Source organism: Mytilus edulis, chromosome 4 (genome assembly GCF_963676685.1).
Source record: "Mytilus edulis chromosome 4, xbMytEdul2.2, whole genome shotgun sequence".
In the NCBI taxonomy this organism is placed as follows: Eukaryota; Metazoa; Mollusca; class Bivalvia; order Mytilida; family Mytilidae; genus Mytilus; species Mytilus edulis.
Genome location: NC_092347.1, coordinates 56,743,642 through 56,768,722, shown reverse-complemented (window position 1 = coordinate 56,768,722; position 25,081 = coordinate 56,743,642). Strand labels below are relative to the sequence as shown.

General features: G+C 31.0%; 2 protein-coding genes across 2 annotated transcripts; both read right to left on the bottom strand.

Annotated features, from left to right (window-relative positions):
* Positions 1-290: 290 nt before the first annotated feature.
* Positions 291-24,481, bottom strand: LOC139521449 (uncharacterized). The gene is made up of 2 exons (XM_071314923.1): positions 24,203-24,481; positions 291-2,755 (listed from the first exon to the last, which is right to left on the bottom strand). The coding sequence occupies exons 1-2, from the start codon at positions 24,479-24,481 to the stop codon at positions 2,666-2,668; spliced, it is 369 nt and encodes a 122-aa protein (XP_071171024.1). The 3' UTR covers positions 291-2,665.
* Positions 5,966-11,236, bottom strand: LOC139520014 (uncharacterized). Its single transcript, XM_071312382.1, has 6 exons — positions 11,192-11,236; positions 10,659-10,750; positions 9,290-9,335; positions 8,270-8,361; positions 7,906-7,948; positions 5,966-7,400 (listed from the first exon to the last, which is right to left on the bottom strand). The coding sequence occupies exons 1-6, from the start codon at positions 11,211-11,213 to the stop codon at positions 7,084-7,086; spliced, it is 612 nt and encodes a 203-aa protein (XP_071168483.1). The 5' UTR covers positions 11,214-11,236; the 3' UTR covers positions 5,966-7,083.
* Positions 24,482-25,081: the final 600 nt, after the last annotated feature.

Below are 25,081 nucleotides of genomic sequence, written 5' to 3'. Positions count from 1 at the left end.
TTTTGAAGCAGCCATTTTGTTTTGGTCAACTATAATATTCATGTGTGCAACTGCTCATATGAGCAATCTAATAAAATGCGCATGTGAAACAAAAGCTCATATGAGCAGTTGCACGTAAGGTTTTTAACATGCAAATTAGGTTAGTTTCATATGTGCAATTTTTTTGCTCACAAAATGCTCACCTAATTTGCATGTTAAAAAACTTGTGTGCAATCATGTTAGTTTCTAACGTGAGCATCATATGTGCAACTTATGTGCAACATGTTAGCACTTTTTGGTAAGGGGCATACTTGACGTGCAATGCAATTTGTGTGAGACTTTACATTTGGACGTCAAATATTTCGAAATTTATCTGATTCAAATTAGTTATTGTGAATCAAATTCAAATTACAGCATTATATTGATTGCAGACCCCAAAAAGATATGCAATGTTAATAATGCTGCTAACTTAAACAACCTACTGCAACTGATTTATCATAAAACTGTTGAGCAGAAATATATATATATATATTTGATCTTATTTCAGTCCTTATACAGTTGTAACACTATCATGACTATCAATCTTATAAAAATAATCACCATCTCTTTTTTTTAAATAGATCTTTTCAATATAAGTTGTATCGCATTATGAACAGGTTACATAAATGTACATATAAAAAAGGAGATGTGGTATGATTGCCAACGAGACAACTCTCTACAAGAGACCAAATGACAGAGAGACTAACAACTAAAGGTCACTGTACAGCCTTCAACTATGAGTAAAGCCAATATCTTACACATAGTCAGCTATAAATGTTCGTTTACAGTGGATTATGCAGTATGCCGCTATGGGCGTTTTCTCATTGTAAGAGGCTGTATGGTGGTCTATAATTGCTTACATCCAATTTATTTGAACTTTGGCCAATAGCTGTTACTCACATTCCACGTTGTCAGATATTACATGTACAGCAATCAGTCCAACACAAAACTGAATGTACAACCAAAGGTCACTGTACAGCCTTCAACTATGAGCAAAGCCACATTGTCAGATATTACATGAACAGCAATCAGTCCAATGCAAAACTTAATGTAATTGAAAGACATCTGGAGGTCAGTATACAGTCTCAAATAATAGTCAAAATAGACTCAGAGTAAATGATTAAAAAGAATTATTAGTAAAGACTGGATGTTGAATGTCAATGTGAGTCTTATAGATATGTATATATATTATTGATTCTGTTTACTTTCTAGCTCATCTACATCCAAGCATCATGCAAGGAATTGTCATTACTTAAAACCATTAAATATTTTATAATTTGAGAAACAATTTTGACATTTAAATGAAACATTTTACTAATGGTACTGGGAATTCGAAGATCAACCACAAAGATACATAAGTAATCCATGCATGCATGTTCTCAGATACCATCTTCCATACAAAAAATCACATCAAAATGCGGAATGAAACATATTGGATTCCTCTCCTCGCTACAAATGTATCCAAAATCAAAGATGTGGAACTAATTTTATCATAATATTATTAAAATCAATACAATTAGGTTCTCCTCAATGACAGTCTTGAACATTAAAACTGAATATTAAATTAAATAACACATGTTTAGTGTTTGGCTCAGGATATCTGTCATTGTGCAACACATTTAATGAAGAAACCTGTGGAAAAAAACTCTCTTTGTCAGAAAAAACTGTCAAACATTCAGTCATACTATCCACACTGATCTGTGTCCACACTTGTTTCATATGAAATAAAATAAAAAAGATAAAATCCTCCCACCTGCCCCATTTTTTTAAAAAATCTGGATGAAAATCTACTAATTAATTTTAGTTGGCCTTATCAGTGAAGATGGTGCTAAGCTTCTTATGAGGTTTGGGACTTAACAATCTCTCCTAGAGAAAGTTTCATGGTCTTTGTACCATAAGGCAAATCCTTTATAATATTAGATGACAGTATGTAATCAATAAAATGTTCCAGTTTTTCATTATCTACCCTGTTCCTAGTTTTTTCTCCTGTACAACTGCCTTACTACATCCGACACTAGATATCAACATCTGTCTAATTTAAATTCTAAATTTTCAAATTTTCAAGATTATCTGATGAAATGAAATTTATTTGGATTCTTTCATCTGAAGATTTGTTTCAAACTTATCTAATTTTTTGCATTCCCTTTTTGAAGAACAAAAGAAAATCATAGAAAATATCATTGTTGTTTGAAAAAAAATAAAAGAAGAAAAAGATATATAGATATATAGGTAATAAAATCGTCCAGGAGTTGTCTCCCATAGACTTAGAACTATCAAGATTATGTAATTTCTCCAGGTCACAGTGGCACCCATAATAACTATGTTTTGTCAATAACTTGGTTTATATCAGGTTAATTAGTGTGAATGTGTATTCATGTTTTTTTATAGTCTAAATGTACTTCAATCATTCTAATCATTTTCTGTGCTTTATTTTGTAATTCATTTGATTGTATTAAGCTCAAATTTTGGGCACCATGATTTGTTAATAAAATTATCTTATCTTATCTTATCCAACATCATTTGTATGGTGCTTGGCCTTATTGAACTTCCAGGCTGACACCACATCCAACATCATTTGTATGGAGCTTGGCCTTATTGAACTTCCAGGCTGACACCACATCCAACATCATTTGTATGGAGCTTGGCTTTATTGAACTTCCAGGCTGACACCACATCCAACATCATTTGTATGGAGCTTGGCTTTATTAAACTTCCAGGCTGACACATTAGGTAATAACTGAAAAAAGTGAAAAAGTAAAATATTTTTATTATTTTGCCAGGAAATTTATGTATTAATATAACTGTAAGTCTTGAAAGTAAATTATTTCCTGTCAATAATATAACATCTGAATAATAAGATCTGATAACTACATTTTTTTATTGGCTAAAATCCCAAAAAACTCAAAAACAAGAATGTGTCCGTAGTACACGGATGCCCCACTCGCACTATCATTTTCTATGTTCAGTGGACCGTGAAATTGGGGTCAAAATTATAATTTGGAATTATAATTAGAAAGATCATATCATAGGGATCATGTGTACTAAGTTTCAAGTTGATGTAACTTTAACTTCATCAAAAACTACGTTGACCAAAAACTTTAACCTGAACTTCGCACTATCATTTTCTATGTTCAGTGGACCATGAAATTGGGGTCAAAACTATAATTTGGCATTAAAATTAGAAAGATCATATCATGGGGAACATGTGTACTAAGTTTCAAGTTGATTGGACTTCAACTTCTTCAAAAACTCCTTGACCGAAAACTTTAACCTGAAGCGAACAGACGGACGCACAGACGGACAAACGAACAGACGGACAAACGGAGGCACAGACCAGAAAACATAATGCCCCTCTACTATTGTAGGTGGGGCATAAAAATAAACGAAAAACAATTATGTAACACATAAACCAACGACAACCACTGAATTACAGGCTCCTGACTTGGGACAGGCACATATATAAATAATGTGGCGGGGTTAAACATGTTAGCGGGATCCCAACCCTCCCCCTAACCTGGGACAGTGGTATAACAGTACAACATAAGAACGAACTATAAAAATCAGTTGAAAAAGGCTTAACTCATCAGATGAACAAAAATACAAGTGGACCTGGCCCGGTACTTATACATCCCGACACAAAAAGACACAATGAACAGATCTGAAAGTACTCGCAGTTTTCTGACAGCTAGTTCAAAGCCACTAACAACTAATAAAAAAATCATGCATCTAAGACTAAACTATCAATCCGTACACATCCAACATCCAATGGATTTAGTGTAAAGACGTCATAAACAGCAGAGAAAAACATGACCTTGTGCAATGCCAATTTACAGGTATCGACAGATTGTAGATCCATGAATATGTATATGCATATAACATACTAGTAATATTTAGTTAGCTTTTAATTTACTGATAACAAAATCAATATTTATACCAATAAAAACAATATTCATGATCTTATTAGTGTTGAATAGGTAACCCTTTAGAATAAGTTTATTTAAAGGAGCGACAAGTTTACATGGATCATTTCTAAATTTCCTGGGAAGGATAACAACATTTCCGTAAAAATGAGGATGTGCTATATATCCTGTTTGAAATAAGTTTTCTACATGTACAACCAAACTTCAAAACCAAATCTTTATATCTATGGAAAAATTTAGTAAAGGTTTTTAGTAATTTATGGTAACGATATCCCTAGTTTAATAATTTACCGGTAATACATAGGTTGCGTTCGTTAAAATAAAAAACGTCACAACAGACACGGGCATAGCGAACAAGTTGTGAAATATAAACACCGTAAGATGGTGCCAAAGGAACATCACCATCTAAAAATGGAAAATTAACAATAGGGAACGAAAAATCGTCTCTTTTGTCGTAAATTGATAATTCGTAAACCAAAATATCTAAATCCAGGAAAGGGCAGTCATTAGGCCACACCAATTTAATTTCTTGTTCTACGGATTTTTGGACTCCAAAATTTGGGGCGAGCGAGCGATTTGAAAATTTTAATAAAAAAATATGTAATTTGCAAATTTTTGAATTTTTTTTTTTGTAAACATAAAATAGTAGGTTTTGACAATATTAAAACTTGATTTATCACTTGTACTTTTGACATTTCTCTAATTTCTGAAGTATTTTTTCCCTGTTCACCAAGAAATAATTAAATCTGGTCTATATATGTGTGACTGACAATGAGACAATTCTCCATCCAAGTCATAATCAGTTTGGGGGCAACCCCTTAATGTTATAAATATCCCTCTTACACGTTTTATGAGGGATCAATATAAGTTATAATATATTTGTTTGTACAAAAGGGCTCATATTTTCTCAAAGAACTATATATCTATCTGGTATTAAATGGTCAAAACAATGTTACATGTCCAATAATTTTGTAATATTCCTGGACTTTAACCATGTTAAATTAACACATTTACATTAACAGTTTAATATTATTCAAAATAAGTGGACCCCTCCTTTAGAAAAAGTTGTTTAAAATATGATGTAACTCTCCTCTTTTTGAGTACAAAATTTTAAGTTTTCAAAGGATTTATAGAAGAACTATACAAATTCTTGGCATTTCTATTCTCTTTTCTACATCAGTAAAATGACCCCTTGTCTGACATACTATTGTCTGATGGAGGGTTGTTCTCAACCTGATTATAACAATAACAAACACAGGTCAAAGTACGGCCTTTTACACAGGGCTTTGATACAGACCAAACAACAAGCTATAAAGGATCCCAAAATTATTAGCGTACACAATTCGAACAGGAAAACCAACGATCTAATTTATATATCCAAACGGGAAAATACCAATGAACAACATCAACAAACGATAACTGCTGAACGACATGCTCCTGAATCAATCAGGACAGGTGCATAAACATGCAGCGGCTATGGATAGTTTTGTTTCGCCAGCATACAATATAATTGCAGTTGAAGGCAAATCCTTCAGAAGTTCTTTGTACTTTATTCTAACAACGAACATGTTTTGATAGGGAATATAAGTAAGGGGGAAAGAAACCAATTTTTTGTTCTTCACGGAAATACCCGCTGTTATAACTTTTTATCGGAGCACTCCAGGTTTCATGCTGAAACAAATATTCTCACAGATATTTACACAGTGTGGTGGGGTGCTTTTATGTTTAAAATCGTTATATACAGGTTAGACTGTGATTTAACAAATGTTGATATCTTTTTCAGTCCAGGCAATTACTGAAAACTGTAATATTACATTAAAATGTAATATTACACAAATCTGTAATATTACACAAATCTGTAATATAACATTTATTTTAAGGAAGTAGGGGTTATCTCCCATTAGTTGGTACAAATTAATTTTTCATTACAGAAAAACAAATTTGTTTCTAGGTTTGTTTGTTTTTGTTTCTCCATATAGTGTAGTATATATATATTTTAACAGTAAAACAGCAACAACAAATATATCAAAATTATCAAATTGAATTTATTATGTTCATTTTTACTCAACATTGAAAGCTAACAAATGATAGATATGGTTTAATCTTCACCTTGTGTAGGAATTAAAAGTTAAAACAATTATTCTACTTGCATATCTCCTAATGTACATTTTAAATTTATATAATAGTTGTCTATTGAAAATATGAACTGGAATCTCATTACGGTAGTGCTGTTAGTTTGATCTAAAGGACCAATACTGTAATAGATTAAAGCTATTACTAAGATAATAAAAATGTTGCTTATTGTAAAATTCCATTTTCATTCCAATACAAGTTTTAAGGTTGGTCATTTATTTGTTCAATGTACAAGTGTTGTATACAAAATTAAACCCTATCATGCCTATGACTCTTGAACCCTCAGAGAATAAGAATAAGAATTTTTATAAGTTTTAAAATCCAAACAATATAGGATTGTTTCTAAATAAAAAAAAACAAAAACAAAACATATAAATAACAAAATGATAGATGGAAAACAATACAATAATGTAGCACTGAAAATAATAGAGATTTTACAACATACCTCCTCTATAAAATTATCATTTTAAATATCTTGAAATATTACATTATAATGTTAGTCACCAATCGCACACAGTTTACAATTATTACATTATACATTTCACTTATGCTGTTAACGATATATTTAATTAATAAATATATTACATTCTTCACAAGAAGACTAGGTCTAATAAGTTCTGTACATGTTATGAAAAAATGAAATTCATCTTCCACCTCTTTATGGCATTATACATCCTATTTTATAAGGCTGTTATGTTGTTGACTATGGCAAATATTGGCAAAATTGATAATTTATACAAAGGAAAATATGGAAAAGATTACATGTGTTTTTATTTTTGATTTAATTTGATATAATGAATAGCAAAAAGCTTTGATTGAATTTTAGGTGTTTTAGGTGAGGAAGTTAGCCAAATATTTTGTCTCCTTGGATAATTCTTTGAATCTAGCAAAAACACCCTGTTTAAATACTTTAACAAATATTTTTTATTCTCTTTGATATATAAAGGACAATTCACTTTGAAATGATCTTTAAATTGAATTTGATGCATGTTATAAACAGTAACAACATAGTCTATTGATAATCAATTTCAACAATTTGTAGTTCTGATTGACTTTTGTATAAATTATCAATTTTGCCAACATTGGACACTGTCCATAAACGACCATTTGCCAAGATATTAACATTGACTCTGCAGAGCATTGCATTTATATGTGCTAATGCAGAGTCTTCTTTGCCGGGCCATTTAAAATTTTCACCACTAGGGTGCATATATTTGATGGATGCCCAGTCCTTGTTGTCTCCTTGGATGGCAGTCACCACTCCAGGATACCATCGATCCTCAAATGCAACTGCATAATATGAGTTTATCTCCCATGTTTTTTCTGTATCTGAAAGAATAAATTTATAACAAGTTCATATATATTTCATCCTTATTCATTTTCAATTTAATTTCTTTTAGTTTATATAATGATTGAGCATTTATATCAATATAAGCATTAATCAATCATAAGCATCTTAAAGCAGATAAAATATAATAAGGAAGTGGGTTTTAGTGGGTTTTAAAAACCACATTTATAAATGTATCATCAATCTTATTATCTTTTTATTTTAGCAAGTGGTGTTCACCAGCTGTTGATGCTAATTAACACATTATATTGACATATGCATCTAACAAAACAAAATTGTAAACAGGAAATAAGGTTAGGAATTTCCAAAATGTCAGCATTTTTTTTAGGGAATGGCAATTTATCTTTTACCAGTTTAATAAAAAAAAAAATGAATTTATTATTTAAAGAAAAAAATTTTAAGAAATTAGATTTAACTGTTTAGTCTTAATGGTCAATCAAATGACATATTTTGATAGTTATTCATTAAATACACATGTGTGCTTACCTTTTTCTGCAGTTACATCGTGATCTGATTGGGAATTTGAATCCTACAAAGAATAAATAAATTAAATTATTTGATTTTGATCAGAAGGAGAAATAACATATAAATGCTAGAACACTTATGATATGCAAACTATTTTATTTTGATATATACAAAATATAAGAATAGGGAATAGGTATTTTATAAACAAAATTAAGGTCCCGGGATGGCATATGGACATACAAACATTATGACTTCATTTATATAAACTGGTTAACAATAATGTAAACACACTTTACATGTAGAGTTTACCTTATGAAAAGTCTACATTTGGAAATATGTAAGCTACTGTTCTCTGTTAATGATTAAGTTCATATAAAATACTTACATTTTGGAAGTCTTGTGATGCATCCTGGTCTATATGGTCATGGGAAAGAGTTCTTTGATCTTTTTTTTTAGTATTTCTTCGTTTCTTTTTTGCTATTAAAAATGAAGTAAAGTACATTTTTAATTTCTAAAGACGTTACATTTTGCAGCTAAATTGCTTCAGTATCTGTTGATTTCATACAGGTCCAGTGATATTGTTGGCTTTTTTCAAAACTACCTCTACCCTTTTTTATTGGGAAAATATGCGTCATTTTCATCAAATTGGGAAAATTAAAATCAACCATGAACTTGACTGAAACTTCAATTTACAGAGCCATTGTCAAGAGTCAAACCCTGCTTTAAAATAAGACTTCATTTTGTCAGTGATGATACATAAATAGACCCTAAAATCTGAAAATATAGTCATTTTAGCCATGAAAAATGTTCAAATGAGTGTTTTTCAGTTTGTATTCATGCACAATTTCTACTGAGACAGTACTGTTTGGGAAAAAAATTGTCTTTTTGGGAATAATTTTAAGCCATTTTTTTTTCAAATTGTGATTCTTCTCCAGAGGAAAAAGCCTTTATTCTCCACTAATTTAAGGCAAACAATATCACTGAGGTCTATCAAATATAACTCAATATTTTTTTATATTTTTTCTTGTAATTTGGCATGTTTCAGTGCACAACAGTATTTTCACTGAACTATTCACTATTGGTTGATGCTATTAATCTCATTATTTTGACATTTCAACTTATTAAAACGCCAGAAAATGTAAGCCAGAAATAAGATTACAATTCTGGGAAGGAATTTTTAATGTGTCAGCAACTTTTGAGAGAGAATAATCATCTGTAACATTATCAGTTTTATCTGAAGTGTCATACGATTGATTGGGTATATATAAAGTACATACAAGCCCAATGGTCTTTATCATTTGTTGACTGAAGACTATATTATTTGGAGGGTAAAAAATATAAAACTGATTGAATTATTAATTCTAAATCATCAGCTGATTGACATACTGGTTATTTATTTGCTTACCTTCCTCTGCAGTCACATCTTCATTTATTTGGTTTCTTGTGTTATCCTACAAAGAATTAGTAAATTGAACCAAAATATTTAGCTATTAAATTAATTACCTTATATATATTTATATTCTATCACTGCATTGATTGCGATAGGATATTTATCCACTCTCCACAGTGATATTTATTTATACAATTGGTGCGGAAAGGGATAAATTACTAAGAACTAGAGAAACTTTTTTTTTCGCCGGAATGTATTCAAATTATAAAAAGATAAAAAGAATTTTATTAATCAAATCAGTTTGCTGGTGACAATTGACTGCCACATTCTACTTTATTTAAGCCTTATATTTATTTTGATAAGTTGGTCACTGATGAGTCATGTACAGACAAAAGCGCATTTGGCTAGAAAAAAATTTTATAAGCCTAAGTTTTTACCTGAAGGGTATACTTTTACATTTCACTCTAAGACATAAGCCAGATTTACTAATATATTTCTACAAATTTATCTCAACATGTTATCAGTAATCTGTTATAGATAAATTATGTGGTCACACTTTCTTTACAGTTCCATTATTATAACCAGATGTTGACTTAATAAACCACTAAATTTTCAGTTGTTTTTATCATAAAACTTTTTGTAATTCAATTTGTACAAACACAGAGAAAGTATGTCATTTTATAAGTACAGTAAGATGGTGCAGCTTTTGGTGTCATTTCAAGATCCCTTGTCAAAATGAATTGTATCAAAAGATCAATTTGATTACCAAACATATTTTTTTTAATTACACCTCCAAATGACAATCCCTCTTTTTTTCTCTGAAACATTACAATGTGTCAATCGTTAATCTGTGTCCTTTTCTTTTCACCCTGTGCAATATTACTTGACAATATCATAATTATGTCATTCTCTTTTGAAAAGTGTGTAATATTTGCTACTGTGCAAAAAAAATCATTTAATAAAAACTTAATTCCTTTGCAGTATTGACATTAACAAAAAATTTAATATAATTATTAATAGATTGTTTTTTTTCATATTAACTTCTGATATCCAACTTTCACATTAAATTAAAAGTTCTTTTCCTATATCAATATTTGCTAGAAATCATTTGTATATATTAATAACTGTATTATAAAATAAAGGCTGAAAATAATATTAATAAGTAAAATGATATGCATGTGACTAGATGTTCAGAAATTAAGATAAACAAACCCAGCAGGATACATGGTCTGGGGTAATTGGCATTGACATGATGTCTAATAAGACCACAGGTACAAAGTAGCTGTACATTTGGGCTTATGTCTTAAAGTGATATGGAAATAGACAATAAAATGCACACTACTGTTAGAACTTTGATGATCATTAAGTTCATATAAATACTTACACTATTGATGTCTTCTGTTGCAATATGGTCAATTGGGACAATTGAAGGAGCTTCTTGGTCTTTATTTTTAGAATTTCTTCGCTTCTTTTTTTCTATTAAAGATAATAGCAAAGCATATTTGTAATTTCTAAAGAAGATACATTTTCAGCCATATTGCTTTTATTTCTGTTTTTTTTTAATATATACTGCTTAGCCGAGCCCAGCTGAATACAAATGCAAAGGTTTAACTCTGAACAGGAATAGCAAAAATGGACACATTATATTCAAGCTTTATACAGGTCTGAATTTGACTAGTAAATAAACGTTTGACACATCATAGTTTTTTGATACAGAATTTTTGTCAAGAAATATTTATAAAAGTAAACCATTATAGGTCTATGTACGGCCTTCAACAGGGAACCTTGGCTCACATCGAACAACAAGCTGTAAAATGCTTATTTTACCCAAATGGGGCATACATAATTCAACATAATAATTTTACAATACATTATAAAAAAAAGAACAAAAAGAACAAAAGTATTCCAGTATAGTACCTGGGGCCTTAATGATAGGCATTCCTTGATCTTCTCTTTCTGTATCACCTATGAAGAGAAACTATAAATTAATCGGGCTATTTAATTGTCATTAAATTTCTTGTTTTAACAGAAGATAGAAAAAGGGGAATGTATCTTTCTTTAAATATATATAGGTCTATGTTTTGTTTTCTCTTATTTTCAGCAAATAATCCATCTTTCAAAACATACATTTCCTGGGGGGTCCACTTACTACATATGTATTGAGAGGTAGGGATGAGACACCCATTTTATATGAAAGAAGCGGGAAATAAGTATTATAGATATATCAAAAGGTCAGGGTTTTCAGTTTCATGATTATATTAAATGCAAGTGAAAACCTAACCTTATCATGAGTGTCTAAAATAAGATAGATGCCAGGATGTAGTTAAAACCACAGTTATAAAAATTTCCAGTTATATAAAAAAGAAGATGTGGTATGATTGCCAATGAGACAACTATCCACAAAAGACCAAAATGACACAAACATTAACAATTATAGGTCACCGTACGGCCTTCAACAATGAGCAAAGCCCATACCGCATATAGTCAACTATAAAATGCCCCGATAAGACAATGTAAAACAATTCAAGCGAGAAAACTAACGGCCTCATTGATGTAAAAAAAGGAACGAAAAACAAATATGTAACACATAAACAAACGACAATCACTGAATTACAGGCTCCTGACTAGGGACAGGCACATACATAAATAATGTGGCTGTGTTAAACATGTTAGCGGGATCCCAACCCTCCCCTAACCTGGGACAGTGGTATAACAGTACAACATAAGAACGAACTATAAAAATCAGTTGAAAAAGGCTTAACTCATCAGATAGACAAAAAATAATAGTGGACATCTCTTTCTTAGAGATAATGAAATTTGCCAGGTCATCAGATACATATTTTTAAACTCAATACCCCAAAGATGACTTAATTAGGACTAGTAATTTCAGAGGAGATTTTGGTATAAGATTACAAAAATTTACAATGAATTTAAAAATTGACTTTAAAGGGCAGTAACTCCTTATGGGGTCATGCTCACTTATTTGTAGATCTTACTTGGCTGAAAATTTTTGCTGTTTACAGTTTCTCTCTATATATTATAATATTCAAGATAATGACCAAAAACTGCAAAAAGTCCTTGAAATTATCAATTCAGAGTAACAAACCTAATAATGAGTTGTATTATGCGTCTGGAAATTTCATGCAGGCAAATATAGTTTCAAAGATATAAGCCAAAAAACTGCATTTTACCCCCATGTTCTGATTGAAGCTATGGTGGCCATCTTGGTTGAAGGGAGGGGTCATAGAATACACGTTTTAAACAAGATACCCTAAAGATAAATCAGGACAAGTTTGGTTTAACTTGACCCAGTAGTTTTAGAGGAGAGAATTTTTTGTTAATGGATCAGGACAAAGGACACCAAATTATGAGACAAACTCACTTGACCCTGTGGGACAGGTGAGGAAAAAATGTAGGTTGCCTTATAAGATATTACTTGTCATTAAGTCATTTAGCACTAATGCCTAATTTCTTGTCCAGGACTGCAAGTTCAAAAATATGGAGTCTTATTTCTTACAGCAGGAATTTTAACATGTTTTTACGACGTAGTCGGTACAGTTTCGGTTTGTGCCCTTTGAACTTAAGGACTCTTAACTATGGCAACAGAATACGCATGCTCGAAAATCCTTTCTGTGATTGGACAAAATGCTGTCATGGTGGGTGATTTGGTTGTGTTTGAAAAAACGTCTCGTTAATTATATCGTGATGGAAAGCAAGTGAAAAACTATAAATATTTGAACTAGATCTTACAAAGATTTATATTTTTATTAAAATAATTGTTTCTCCAATAGCTCTTTTGCATCCATGACAATTATATAATTTTTAATGTAAACTTTGTTGTACGAACGTACATGACTTTTAGAATGCACCTACGCATGTGAAATTTCCGAAGGGTTTTGGTGAATGTGAATAGAAAGATACGAGGACCTTAAGTCATTGTGCTTCTGAAGGTTATCGAAATGATAGTTTTAAACAGATACTCAAATTGAAATACGTCGGATATCTTTTTTAAAGAAAGTTCTTGTTATTAATAAGTCATATGTGTATAGTTAATTATTTTTATTTTGATTGATAAAATAAATCAAAAGTTTCAATGTTTTTTTGTTTCAATAAGTAAACTGAAACATTATGAAGCTGGAAGAACAGAAAAATAGTTTTTATGTGTAAAAATTTTCTGATTAAGTCTATTCTAGTTAAAGTCAACATGTGGTTATAATATCAATTGAGAAAGTGTGACCACAAATTTATATCTAACAAATTACTGATGATAACATGAGATGAGATTGTGGAAATATATTTGTGAAGCTGGTATGGTATTTAAAGTGTTTTTGAGTGATAAGTGGTTTAAGAAATTTCTCTATCATCTGGCTTAGTTTGTACCACCTACCACATTCCCATTACTTTTAAAAATGCTAGCTGCATTTACAGACTGTTTCACAAACTTTCTGTGATAATTTGAGATTTAAATATAAAAAAATAGTTTAAATTATGCAATAGAAATTCAATATCTTGACGGCAAAATCTCAGTAGTCTTTACTTCATAATTCATTTACATGTATTGTAAATTTATTTAATTTCAACAGTAATGATTATCTTTTAGTTTATGAGATACATGTATCAGTACTTCCTCCCAGCTGCATGTATTACTGATTCAAATTGGTCACATTTTTTGTTTTTAATTAATATGCCAAATAGACATTATGCTACAATTGTCAATGTGGCAGTTCTCATTCTGGTGATCATATATATTCATTCTTCTGTTAAATTTATTGCTCCTTTAATTGTATTTAATCTTATAAGCTTACATCTCTTTACAGTTAAAATTTCTAAAGACTCTTTTTATAATTTCCTTTCTGATATTTTTTTATGTAGTAAACTATCCCAGGCTACTGACAATGTAAATGCAAAATTAACAGTGGCGGATCCAGGAATTTTCATAAGTGGGAACCCACTGACTGACCTAAGAGGGGGCCCGCTCCAGTCACACTTCAGTGATTCCCTATATAAGCAATCACATTTTTTCAAAAAAAGGGGTGCCCAGGCCCCCTGGGCCCCCCTTAATCCGTCTCTGATTAATATATTGGAACATTCATTATCTATCACACAGTTTCCTTGTGTAAACATATTAAGTAGTATAGTGGACGTTAAGCAAGCATCAATCAATAAATAAAGTAGTATGAATAAAAAATACAAAAAGGGAATTGTAGCAAGTCTATCCCTCCTTTGTCCGAGTTAACATAAAAAAATCAGATTAAATCAAATCTGTATTGCAAAATTACACTCATACCGGTCAAGCAATATGAACAAACAACCGAAGGTGTTTAAATACTAACACAGGTTGCTGAATGAATGGCTCTTAGATATCCAAAAGCAAGTTAAATGCATATTCAGGATTACAACATTTTAATGTTTAACAAAATTCATGTTCTGAACTCAAAATTAGATTGGCTGGAAGTAAATATCTAGCTCATAAGTAAAAGTAGACAGGTCACTCAACATCAGCACATTTCTGCCTTTACTTTAACTATTTTAAAAAATTGAAGTATTATCTTTTAAACTCAGGTGACCAGATGAGAATTTGATCATGTGTAAACACCTATGTTTTCCAATAACTTATTGATTTTTTTTAATAATTATTTTTCTATGATTTTTTTACAAATATTTTTTATTCAGATTTTTTTTGTATGGTTTAAAATAGTGCAAAATACAATGTGAGGAAATGCTGAATACATATTTGACATCACATTTCAGAATACAAGTAACCCTACCATTTACAATTTTTGCAATAATAAATAAATGAAAAACAGTTCAAAAACATTTCTGAATTAAAACTAAAAAGTGAAATAAAATCTTCAACAGAAAATATATAATAGTCTAAAAATAGAATTGAATCAATCTAGGCACCCTGAAAAAATTTAAGCTCCAAAACCAGCTATCCCTGCATTCATCATTGTATACTATTAAGACATTAAAAAAATTGTTTTGACTGGCAATAAGAAAACTTTTGGAACACTTATATAACACAATAAACCATGAAATGTTACTCAGTATAGCATGTATTGATTATATACTTAGCTATAAAGTACATACTATAGCAATGTATTTACAAATTCAAATATAAATCATATTTTTTGTTTGTCATAATTTACACATTTTCATAATTTACACATTTTAAGTTTTTCTAATATACATACATACTATCAATTAAAACATTCAAATGAAACAAAGAAATATATTGTATAACTTATACTTAATATTTAATAAACTTATAATAATACTGCTCTCAATTCAAATAATTAACCATAACATCAATAATTCTCCTCAATATATTGAAGAAGTATTTCTACCTGTTCTAATTATTATTATAATGTAAATTTCTCATTTTTCACAAAAATTCTAGTATAACCACAGTTATCTCCCATTATTTTCACTTGTTAATTTGTAGGGTGCATCACTTGAACAGCGTTTCACTCTTTTAATAGACATTTCACCAGAATAAAAATCATTAGAATGAAGAGTTTACATATTATTTAATTTGAAAAAATTACTGAGATACTTTGAAAAATTTTCTAAATTGGAGAAAAGAAAAGAAAACTTTTTACTTAACCTTCACTTTCACAGATTTCCACATCATTTTCTATCCTCTCTGGTACCTCCATTGTCTCAAATGTAAATGATGAACTGAATCCTGCAGCACTATTTATAGGCTATGTAATTTGATACTCAAATGCTCTCAGGAAGTTATATTTCATGAGATAAAGGGGAATTAGTACTATATTACATTTTTTGATAAGATAGCAAGTTTCAGTAATATTACAGTTTTTAGTAATATTGTCGTTATATTACAGTTTTCAGTAATACTATTATATTACAACTTTCAGTAATATAAACCCTATATTACAGTTTTTTGTAACATTACAGATTTGTGTAATATTACATTTTAATGTAATATTACAGTTTTCAGTAATTGCCTGGACTGTTTTTATAATATTTACACAAAAAAAAAAACGGTGCGGGAAATGGACATGATTACAATTCCGGATGCGGGAATATGAAAAAAATAAAAAATTCTGTTTTGAAAAAAACAGGTGCGGGCGGGTCCGTCGAACAAGGGATCAAATTGGTGTGGCCTTACCGAATAAATTTGATTTATTTAAAGTAAGTTCCTAGGGGTAAATTTCAGCAGTATATTGAGAAAATTCTTGATTATATAACGAAAAAATATCATCAAGATAACGGTAAGTGTTGTTGAATTTATCAATTAAATGCAATTTCGACGGGTCTTTACTGAGTTTAGCTTGAACTGTGATTCACAACAGTACAAAAACAAGTCTGCTATGAAAGGGGCACAATCAGTGCCCATGGGGATACATACAACCTGTCGATAAACTATGTATATTTTTTGTTGTGAGTCTGCAGCGGTACAAGTTTGCAATGATTGCAGTTGTTCTTCTTGGTTGTTAACGTTGGTTTTAGTTGACTGTTAGTAGTACAAGTTGACTAAGCACAAACATGTTATAGTATGACTGGACTGGTTTCCCTGGAAAGAAAACTGACTTTGTGTTCTATAGTACAAAAGTTATGAGACACAAATCAGACAAATGTTCACTACTACAGGGATCAACAGGGAGGTCTGACTGACCTGCCCATAGTAAATGTAAATAATTCGTTATATTGTCCAATACATGAATATATATGGTTTAGGGGTGGGGATCTCGACGTTTTTCAAGTTCTCAAACAGGAAGGGGAAGGGTGATCCCAAGGACTTCCCCTATTTATATGGAACCTTGTGGTACAATGTTAGAGAGATCAATACAGTTAAAGGCATAGATACAGTTACAGGGGAGGTAATGAAGTTGCTAACGTAAATTGTTATTTTCGCGATGTCAAACTATCGGGAAAAGATGCAGTTTTCGACTGATTTTTATCATTCAAACTTATTTAACTTGAAAACGAGTTCATGGACCCCTCTTTTTAAAAATGTCATTTGGTTTGATTAAGCGAGAAGATTATATGTGCCAATTTTCATGAAAATGTAAATAGTGCAATTTTTTTTAATTTGATAAATATACAGCAAAAAATGATGGTTTTTTTTCTACATTCATGAACATTTGATAAATATGAGTTATTTCTGAACAAAAAATGTATAAAATTTTAGGATACTTATAAAATACAGAAATAACATATTATTTCACAAAAATCAATTTGAGTTTATCTTTTAAAACAAAAAAGTTATGTCTTTCTTTCGAAAAGGAAAATACAATCAAAAATCCAAATTTTGAGCAAATATACAAAATTTCAACCTCATTTTACTCAAAAAGTAGCACATGGAGGCATATTTTTGATAACATATATATTTAATCAGATAAAAAATAGTCTATATGGAAAATTTCATCAATATGTAAATACAGGATCAAAACTGTATCATATGCCCTTAAACATAAGTTATTGTCCCAAAAACTTTAAAAATGCTTGTTTTTGGCTTTTTGGCCCTTAATTCCTAGACTGTTTGCCCCATAACCCTTAAAATAAATCACAATCTTCTACTTAATGGTATGAACATTGTGTTATAATTTCAGAGTAATTCTAATGCTGTACACAACTTTAGTTGTCCTGAAACTAGAAAAATGTATGTTTTGGGCCCCTTTGGGCCCCCAATTCCAAAACCGATGGGACCACAACCCCAAAAATTAAACCCATTGTTACCTTCCTTATGTGGTTATAAACATTTTATTGATTTCTATTTACTTATACTAAAGTTAAATTTATTATCCAGAAACCATCTGTCTTTGGACAACGCTGATGCACGCGCGTGATACCAATATACGAATGCAAAAATGTTTGCGGTCGTTTAAAAATAACCCATTATAGGTCAAAGTAAGGCCTTCAACACAGAGCCTTGGCTCACAATGTTCTAATCATTTGCAGATCTTTTAGATACAAGATCAGGTTACCTCTTTGATAGCTATATATGATCCCTAAACAGATTCTGGCAATTTTTAGGTTATTCTTGTTTTTGTTTTTAGATTTATCATAGTTTGTGTTAGTTTGTGAGTTTTAAAATCAAATTTGCTCGCTAAACAACTTAAAACTGCTTTGATAGTTCAGTTAATTGACACTCAGTGACACAGTTTCATATGTGTTTTTAAAAAAGATCTATTCGCATAGCAAATGTACAGTACATGTTTTATAATGTTTAATTACGTGTCACACAAATGAAACATTTCCAAAAATATCAACTAGATATTTTCAAATATGTTAATATATTTAGCAAGGGTACATTACATATATGTTTGTGTTTTATTTTTTAAACTGATATTATTGAATTGCATAATATTAAAATTGAGAAAGGAAATGGTGAATATGTCAAAGCGACAACCACCCGACCATAGAGCAAACAACAGCCGAAGGCAACCAATGGGTCTTCAATGTAGCGAGAATTCCCGCACCCGTAGGTGTCCTTCAGCTGGCCCCTAAAATATGCATAATAGTACAGTGATAATGGACGTCATACTAAACTCCGAATTATACACAAGAAACTAAAATTTAAAATCATACAAGACTAACAAAGGCCAGAGGCTCCTGACTTGGGACAGGCGCAAAATTGCGGCGGGGTTAAACATGTTTATGAGATCTCAACCCTCCCCCTATACCTCTAGCCAATGTAGAAAAGTAAAACAATAACAATACGCACATTAAAATTCAGTTCAAGAGAAGTCCGAGTCTGATGTCAAAAGATGTAACAAAAGAAAATAAATAAAATGACAATAATACATAAATAACAACAGACTACTAGCAGTTAACTGACATGCCAGCTCCAGACCTCAATTAAACTGATTGAAAGATTATGTCTTCATCATATGAATATCAGGTACAATCCCTCCCGTTAGGGGTTTAGTATCATACTATCATAAAATATATGAGAAGAACATAACCCGTGTCATGCCAACAACTGTTTTTTTAGAAATAAATGTGTTTAGTTCCGATGCAAAGACCCTATCAGTGAATCAATGTTAAAGCCAAAATATGCAATCTTTAATGACCTGACAACAGTATCGTAACTATATCCCCTTTTAATAAGTCTATTTAAAGGTTTTGTTAGTTTCTGAGGAGAATACTGACATTTTTGTGCTTTATAAAGAATATTTCCATAAAATTTTGGATGTGAAATACCTGAACGTATAAGATGTCTGCATGTTGAGTTATATTTACGAATTATTTCCTTATACCGGTGATAAAATTTAGTAAATGTTTTGACCAGTTTGTGATATCGAAAACCCTGGTGTAATAATTTTTCAGTAATACATAAATTTCTCTCGCTAAAATCTAATACATTGTTACATACACGAGCGAATCGTACAAGTTGAGATATATAAACACCATAAGATGGTGACAAGGGAACGTCACCATCTAAAAATGGATAATTAACAATAGGAAATGAAAAATCATCTCTTTTATCATAAATTTTTGTATTAAGCTTCCCGTTTATGATATAGATATCAAGATCGAGGAAAGGGCAGTGGTCATTGTTATCATTAGCTTTATTTAAAGTAAGTTCTACAGGATAAATTTCTTTAGTATACATACTGAAGTCGTCATTATTTAGAGCCAATATATCATCCAAATATCTAAAAGTATTGTTAAATTTTTGTATCAAATGTTGTTTTGATGGGTCTTTGCTAATTTTAGTCATAAATTGTAACTCATAACAATACAAAAACAGGTCCGCAATAAGTGGTGCACAGTTAGTCCCCATTGGAATTCCAATAACTTGACGATATACGGAATCTCCAAAGCGAACAAAAATGTTATCAAGTAAAAATTCAAGTGCATAAATAGTATCAAAGCATGTCCAATTGACATAGTTCTTTTGTTTATTGCTACTAAAAAATGATCTAAAAGAGTTTGAACATATGTACTCGCATTCCGACTTTTTAAATGCCCAGTTAATTAGGGATGTGAATTTTTTCTTAATAAGAATATGAGGCAAAGTGGTATATAGGGTAGAAAAATCAAAACTTTGAACAGATTCAAAATCACCAATATATGCATGCAATTTATCAAGTACTTCCAACGAGTTTTTGACACTCCAAAAGTAATTAATTCCACTATTTTCAAAGGCCTTATTTGAACAATTTATTATCAGGTTTTTTATTGTACCAAGTGTACTAGTAAGTAAAACAGACAATTTAGTAGTTGAACAATGGCTGGAAGATGAAATAAATCTATATTTGTAAGGTTTTTTGTGCAGCTTCGGAAGCCAGTACATAGTTGGGACTTTCATTGTGTTTGGTTCTGCTTGTAAAGAAGTATAAGAAGTATAAGAAGTATTGTGTAGATGAGCATTATTTGCTTAAAGTATTACAAGAATGGAAGAAAACATTTTGTTTTCACCAGTTATAGCAGAGACATATAATACAATATATTATTGTATAGCAATATAATATTTCCCACAGAAAGTAACCAAAAGTTACTAGCGTGCAAAAAATTCCAATATTGCACTAGTACAATAAATCTTTAAAAATTCATGATGTCATCAACATCAAAATCTAGTTTAAACCAATTTTTACTTTTAAATATTATATTGCTATACAATAAAAGGGTTATTGCATGAATATTGGGGAATATTGTCCCAGACTCGTAGAACATACATGTATATATTGCACCCGCAAGCTCATGCAATATAAGATTCTACTCTGAACAATATTCCCCAATATTCATGCAATAACGTTAACCCTATATTATACAAAGATAGCCTTTGTATGAGGTCGATACAAGGATACCTGAAAGAAGTATATTGACTGAGGACGAAGTCCGAGGTCAATATACTTCTTTGAGTGGATATATCCTGTATTGACCTCATACAAAGGCTATATTTGTTATATTATTAATTTCCGACCATATTTGTATCAAATCGTCATTTAGGTTTGTTGGAATTTTATAGATATTACATTGTCTCCTTGACAACAACAACATATTAGTTGTTATTTCATTTACTTTTTTTTTTACATCTTATGTATTTGAAGATATTTTTCTTCAAATAATCGATCACAGATATCATTTGTTTCAAAACGTTTAACAATATCCTGAAATTCATTACATGACGTCACAAAGTATATCGGTTTTTAGATATTCTAAAAATAACCGTGCAATATGCTTTTTGTTGGTCAATATGCATTTTGCTATCCGCCGTTTTCACTCTACCTTCGAAAATATAGTTTAACATGTGACTATCCCTAAACGAATCAAATTTGTTAAAATATACGAATTAATAATATTATTATATATAATATAATGTATTATATGTCTCTGGTTATAGTAAATAGCTGTAAAAATTCATTTTAAAATTAGTAATAACTGGTAATAACTGGGTAGTTTCAGGAATTACATGTACATTGTATTTACTAAGCGCATCAGGAATTACATGTAATCCCTAAATTTTAGTGATTACATGTAATTCATAATTTCACCTATTTACTGTAACATGTGGGCGTTTTTCAATAAAAACGTATTTTCTTGTCCTATCCACTTTAAAAAAAATGTGTTTGGTCTTTGCAAGTAATTTTTTGTGCAGTCAGTACATTAAATTAGATTTAACATTTTTAAGCAAAGAAAGTTCCAACAGTTAATTTTTTAAAGGGATTGCTAATTTATTGATTCCTGAATGGTCCAAAACAACCAAAATGGCATGTCCCTAGACCGCCTGTTTAACATTCATACTCTAAAATATCGTAAAAAAATGTAGAAATAAATGTTATTTTTACTTAATATAAGTTCTTTAATAATTCAAAAGTATGTTTAGAGCCAACATCTATATATATTATAATAAACAGCTTTTAACATAGGATTTTTAATTTCAGAAGGTGTGTCCCTACAAAACGGTCACCTACGAAACAAGTATGGGAGAAAAACGTTTCGTAGGGGACACTACCACTACCATGCAGTCTTTTTTTACTCTTTTTTCAATTATATTCGTGCAAAGCAAATACCAAGGGTTAGTTTCATGTAATTTTTATTATGTTTTTATTAACATTGAATAGGGTTGATGTCAACTACGAAACTTTTTGTCCACTACCAAAAAGGATTTGTCACCTACGAAATGCATCAAAATGTCCACTACGTAACACGAGTTGTACCTTCATATGTGAAGTACTGTCTAATCTTTATCGATAAAAAATGGTTCTCCAATTCAGAAAAAAAATAGATTTTCCTAGTATATAAAGTAAACAAACTTGAATGTCTATAGGAAACATTTAAAATTGCAAACATATGTGTGTTTAGAAGCAGATTCGTAGGGGACAAAAGTCCCCTACGAAACAGTACTCAAATTATGAAAAAAATATCATTTTAAGGAGTATTTAAAATTGCACTTTTTGTTTACAAACAGGTCTATAATAGACAGGGGCGTAGCTGCCGTTAGGCACTTTAGGCACGTGCCTACACATAATTTTTTCACAAATATTTTATTTCATTAAAAAAAATAATAAACAACGTTATATGTAGATGAACTCCAGTGAAGTTGTCACAACTCGAATGTCATGTGTACACTAGTCTCTCGTCCTTAGTGAATGGAATATTGGATAGAATTCATGAATGTTTTTATGTGTGTACCTTATATAGAAACTATAAACTAGAACTTTGGTTCAGATCATTTCAATTCTATCAACAAAAACTTGAATGAACCTCAACTTAGACACATGCATTTTTAATTAGTTGTTGTTAGTTTTCAACTAGCTTTTCACTTTGTCTTCACCCGACTTGCCAATGTTGGTCGTCCGTTTGGCTGTGCAGGATGCATAAAGACATAGTCACGTCTGGTCAGAATGGGGATATTCAATCTTATGCCTATATGTAGAGAGAATGCCACTCTTTGAGGAGTCCGTAGTTGGTCTACTGAAAGGCAAAGTTTCTGCTCCTATCCAATAATCCTTCATTTTCCAATGCATGGAATTTTCAAAACACCAATTACAGGACTAAGTTAAATGTTGTAATTATTGTAAATAATCAATTTTTTTGTTGTTTTTTTTTTGTTCTAAACTTGCATAAATATTTTACACTGGATGTTTAGAAATAAATCTATCAACTAGCTTCCAGGAGGTTTGGGTACTCGCAGATCTACGAGTAATGACCACAATTATTCAAATTCCTAAGCAGGTAGGGATTTTACAGTAGAGCGGTATATAAAGAAATACGAATTTCTTGAATTTTGTTACGTTAGTATGAACAGAACAGAACTTTTGCACTAGGCATCGACTATGTGTGTATGTGTTTGTGTGGCTAGGGTGAAGGTTAAAGAATCAAAATATTGATGGTTGATGTCTTCTTTCTAGCCAAAAGGATAGTGTTATTATATAGTATAATATCAGTGTTTACGTGCACGTGCGTAATTTTTTTTAATGAAGGATCGTTAATATGTACTATCCATTAAGTTAAACGTATATATCTATCAAAACGGAATAGATTTGAAAATACCAAACAGGGTGTACTGCTTAATAAAAGGGATGCGCGGATCTATGATTGGCAGTACATATTGTAAATATTTTTTTTAATATTTGATTTTCCAATTGTACTGCGTTATTTAATTCACCATTCAGATGTTATGATAAATCATTCATAATTTTTTGAACTTTTATTATGTATATTATAATTATCATGATTAAATGACCAGAAAATTTAATATTTTTGTGCATAAAATTTTGCAGCCAAAACGCTGAAATCCGTTTTCCGTCAGGGGGCTTCGCCCCCCTGAATCCCCTACCAGGGCCTGCCCTGGACCTGGACCAGACCCCGGCCGATTTGTGCCTACAGTTGAATGAATGCCTAGCTACGCCCCTGATAGAGGTATTCAAAATAACTCTTGAAATTAAATTTTAGACAAGTTGATTTTCCATTTTTTTAAGGTTTGAAAAACGCCCATGTATACATTACCTTGACTTTAGGACCAGGGGACTGATTCTGTGAGTGTGACTGTTTGGGTTGTTGGAACTGAAGTCTCATTCTGATGCCTAAATATGAGTTGATCCTCTGGGTGGGCTGAATTTCTTTCCAGTCTAAGAAGGAATTAAACAGTCCCTGTTTCGCTTTACAGTTTACACTATTGTTGCCACGGGCATATTCTAACTTGATGGTGAGATTCTTAAAGTTATTAGAAACTTTTTCTTTGAGAGTGTCAGTTAACTGTTTGCATATTGTTTTAAAAACATGCATCACATACATATATATTTAAGTGTCTTCATTTTCTTCAACATACTTTCTCAACAAATTTTCATCCAACTGGTAACAATTAGATCAACATCACTATGTTTCACAAGTTTACGCCTTCCTCCGTTTTTAAACTGTTCACATCAAAATAATGTTGACACAAACACGTGTCGTCAAATTCCATTGTTATTAAGGTGTTTACTTTTAATCATGTTCCGCCTTCTTTTCTAGTTATTTGCGAACAGGTAAATAATATAACCTAAGGAGGTTACTAATCGTATCATCTTTTTATGCTCCGCCTTTTTCTCTCCCGCCAAATATGTTATTGTAAACGACAAATCGCCCCAAACCTAATCGCCCCACTTTTTCACAAACTCGCCCCACTTTTTAAAATCGCCCACTTTCTTAAAAACCACCCCACTTATAAAAAAGGGTAAAATTCCGCTGAAATAAGGTCTGCCAACTCGCCCCACTTTCAAAATAGTTTGGATAACATGCCCCCATTTATGAGGGGAGTCGGAGGGTCCTGATGCCGAAATTCCTTAATCCCGGCGAGGTCCCAAATTTAAAAAAATTAAATCCCGACAACCCGAAAATTCGTAAAAA

What these genes read in the sequence shown, in the direction of transcription:
- LOC139520014 (XM_071312382.1), bottom strand. Translation starts at nt 11,213, where the DNA reads ATGCCTATCATTAAGGCCCCAG. An exon ending in GCCTATCATTAAGGCCCCAG is followed by an intron (nt 10,751 to 11,191) that starts GTACTATACTGG and finishes TATCTTTAATAG; the next exon opens with AAAAAAAGAAGCGAAGAAAT. An exon ending in CATCACAAGACTTCCAAAAT is followed by an intron (nt 7,949 to 8,269) that starts GTAAGTATTTTA and finishes TATTCTTTGTAG; the next exon opens with GATTCAAATTCCCAATCAGA.
- LOC139521449 (XM_071314923.1), bottom strand. Translation starts at nt 24,481, where the DNA reads ATGCATGTTTTTAAAACAATATGCAAACAGTTAACTGACACTCTCAAA. An exon ending in CCCCTGGTCCTAAAGTCAAG is followed by an intron (nt 2,756 to 24,202) that starts GTAATGTATACA and finishes CACTTTTTTCAG; the next exon opens with TTATTACCTAATGTGTCAGC.